At 21.6% G+C, this 2,134-nt stretch overlaps 2 protein-coding genes across 2 annotated transcripts in view; one reads left to right on the top strand and one right to left on the bottom strand. All coding sequences in view use genetic code 6, as the record gives it.

Moving 5' to 3' along the window:
- The window catches only part of TTHERM_002653456 (hypothetical protein), a gene marked incomplete at both ends in the record, with an annotated part of 330 nt that extends 210 nt beyond the window's left edge, over positions 1-120 (bottom strand). Inside the window, one exon of the mRNA XM_012800739.1 lies at positions 1-120. This exon is cut by the window's left edge and continues 210 nt beyond it. Coding sequence (XP_012656193.1) covers positions 1-120 — 120 coding nt within the window.
- A 76-nt stretch (positions 121-196) lies between these two features.
- On the top strand, positions 197-1,080 carry TTHERM_002653455 (cyclic nucleotide-binding domain protein; the record flags this gene model as incomplete). Its single annotated transcript, XM_012800738.1, has 4 exons — positions 197-207; positions 293-382; positions 613-702; positions 960-1,080. The coding sequence occupies 4 exons, from the start codon at positions 197-199 to the stop codon at positions 1,078-1,080; spliced, it is 312 nt and encodes a 103-aa protein (XP_012656192.1).
- Positions 1,081-2,134: the final 1,054 nt, after the last annotated feature.

Raw genomic sequence — 2,134 nt, 5'->3', positions numbered from 1 at the left:
AAATATAATATTTTCTTAATAACATAATAATTAAGCTAAATTAGTTTAAAATAGCTTTATTTTTGAGTTTTTAGAAAGCTTTAAATTCACAAAATGTAAAATTTGAAATAATATATGCATACCGTATATTCTTATAACTTATCATTTTTTTTTTAAATAAATTTTGAAAAATTTACTAATATTTTAATTTTATAAAATGTAAAACTGGTATATAAAACTCACTTTTTTTTTGAAAATTTGTATGGCAACTTATTCTATTTAATGATTTATTTTTTGTTCAATATTTAAAAAGGTCTAATTCAATTGGTGCAATCGGTACATCAGACTTAGGTTCTGCTTTAGCAAAGTGCATTAATCTCTCAAATTTGACACTTGACCTTTAGTAAAAACAGTTTATTTGTTTTGGATTGTGATATTTTTAATTATAAAAACTAATTAAAAACAATAAAGGTCTTTTTTCTTTTTCTTTTTATTGTGCTTGCTTTTTTTTGTTCTTTCTTTATTTATTTAGCTCATTATTTTTATTTCAACTTTTGCTTTTATTGTTAATTAATCTTATTATTTCATCTTTTTTCTTCTTAATGATATATTTTTTCTTCAATATTTAAAAAGTAATAATTAAATTGGTGATGAAGATGCATCAGGCTTAGGTTCTGCTTTAGCAAAGTGCATTAATCTCTCAAATTTGACACTTAACCTTGGGTAAAAACAGTTTATTTGTTTTGGATTGTGATATTTTTAATTATAAAAACTAATTAAAAACAATAAAGCTCTTTTTTCTTTTTCTTTTAATTGTGCCTGCTTTTTTTTGTTCTTTCTTTCTTTGTTAATTTAGCACATTATTTTTATTTCAACTTTTGCTTTTATTGTTAATTAATCTTATTATTTCATATTTTTTCTTCATTTTTTCCTTCAAATTAACTGTTTAATGATTTATGTTTTCTTCAATATTTAAAAAGGTCTAATTCAATTGGTGCAGAAGGTGCATCAGGCTTAGGTTCTGCTTTAGCAAAGTGTATTAATCTCTCAAATTTGACACTTAACCTTTAGTAAAAACTGTTTATTTGTTTTGGATTGTGATATTTTTAATTATAAAAACTAATTAAAAACAATAAAGCTCTTTTTTCTTTTTCTTTTAATTGTGCCTGCTTTTTTTTGTTCTTTCTTTCTTTGTTAATTTAGCACATTATTTTTATTTCAACTTTTGCTTTTATTGTTAATTAATCTTATTATTTCATATTTTTTCTTCATTTTTTCCTTCAAATTAACTATTTAATGATATATTTTTTCTTCAATATTTAAAAAGTGAAATTAAATTGGTGAATGAAGGTGCATCAGGCTTAGGTTCTGCTTTAGCAAAGTGCATTAATCTCTCAAATTTGACACTTAACCTTTGGTAAAAACAGTTTATTTGTTTTGGATTGTGATATTTTTAATTATAAAAACTAATTAAAAACAATAAAGCTCTTTTTTCTTTTTCTTTTAATTGTGCCTGCTTTTTTTTGTTCTTTCTTTCTTTCTTTGTTAATTTAGCTCATGATTTTATTTTCAACTTTTGCTTTTATTGTTAATTAATCTTATTATTTCATATTTTTTCTTCATTTTATCCTTCTAATTAACTATTTAATGATATATTTTTTCTTCAATATTTAAAAAGTGAAATAATATTGGTGATGAAGGTGCATCAGGCTTAGGTTCTGCTTTAGCAAAGTGCATTAATCTCACAAATTTGACACTTAACCTTTGGTAAAAACAGTTTATTTGTTTTGGATTGTGATATTTTTAATTATAAAAACTAATTAAAAACAATAAAGCTCTTTTTTCTTTTTCTTTTAATTGTGCCTGCTTTTTTTTGTTCTTTCTTTCTTTCTTTCTTTCTTTCTTTGTTAATTTAGCTCATGATTTTATTTTCAACTTTTGCTTTTATTGTTAATTAATCTTATTATTTCATATTTTTTCTTCATTTTATCCTTCTAATTAACTATTTAATGATATATTTTTTATTCAATATTTAAAAAGTAAAAATTAAATTGGTGATAGAATAGAATAGAATACTCGCACATAAATATGCACTCAGAATACATCTTAAACAATTAGTTTTATAATAGTTATATTAAATGTGTTTATATTTTTA

This window comes from Tetrahymena thermophila (genome assembly GCF_000189635.1).
Source record: "Tetrahymena thermophila SB210 genomic scaffold scf_8253986, whole genome shotgun sequence".
NCBI classification, from domain to species: Eukaryota; Ciliophora; class Oligohymenophorea; order Hymenostomatida; family Tetrahymenidae; genus Tetrahymena; species Tetrahymena thermophila.
Note: the sequence above shows the minus strand (reverse complement) of the source record. Positions and strands in the feature narration are given on the sequence as shown.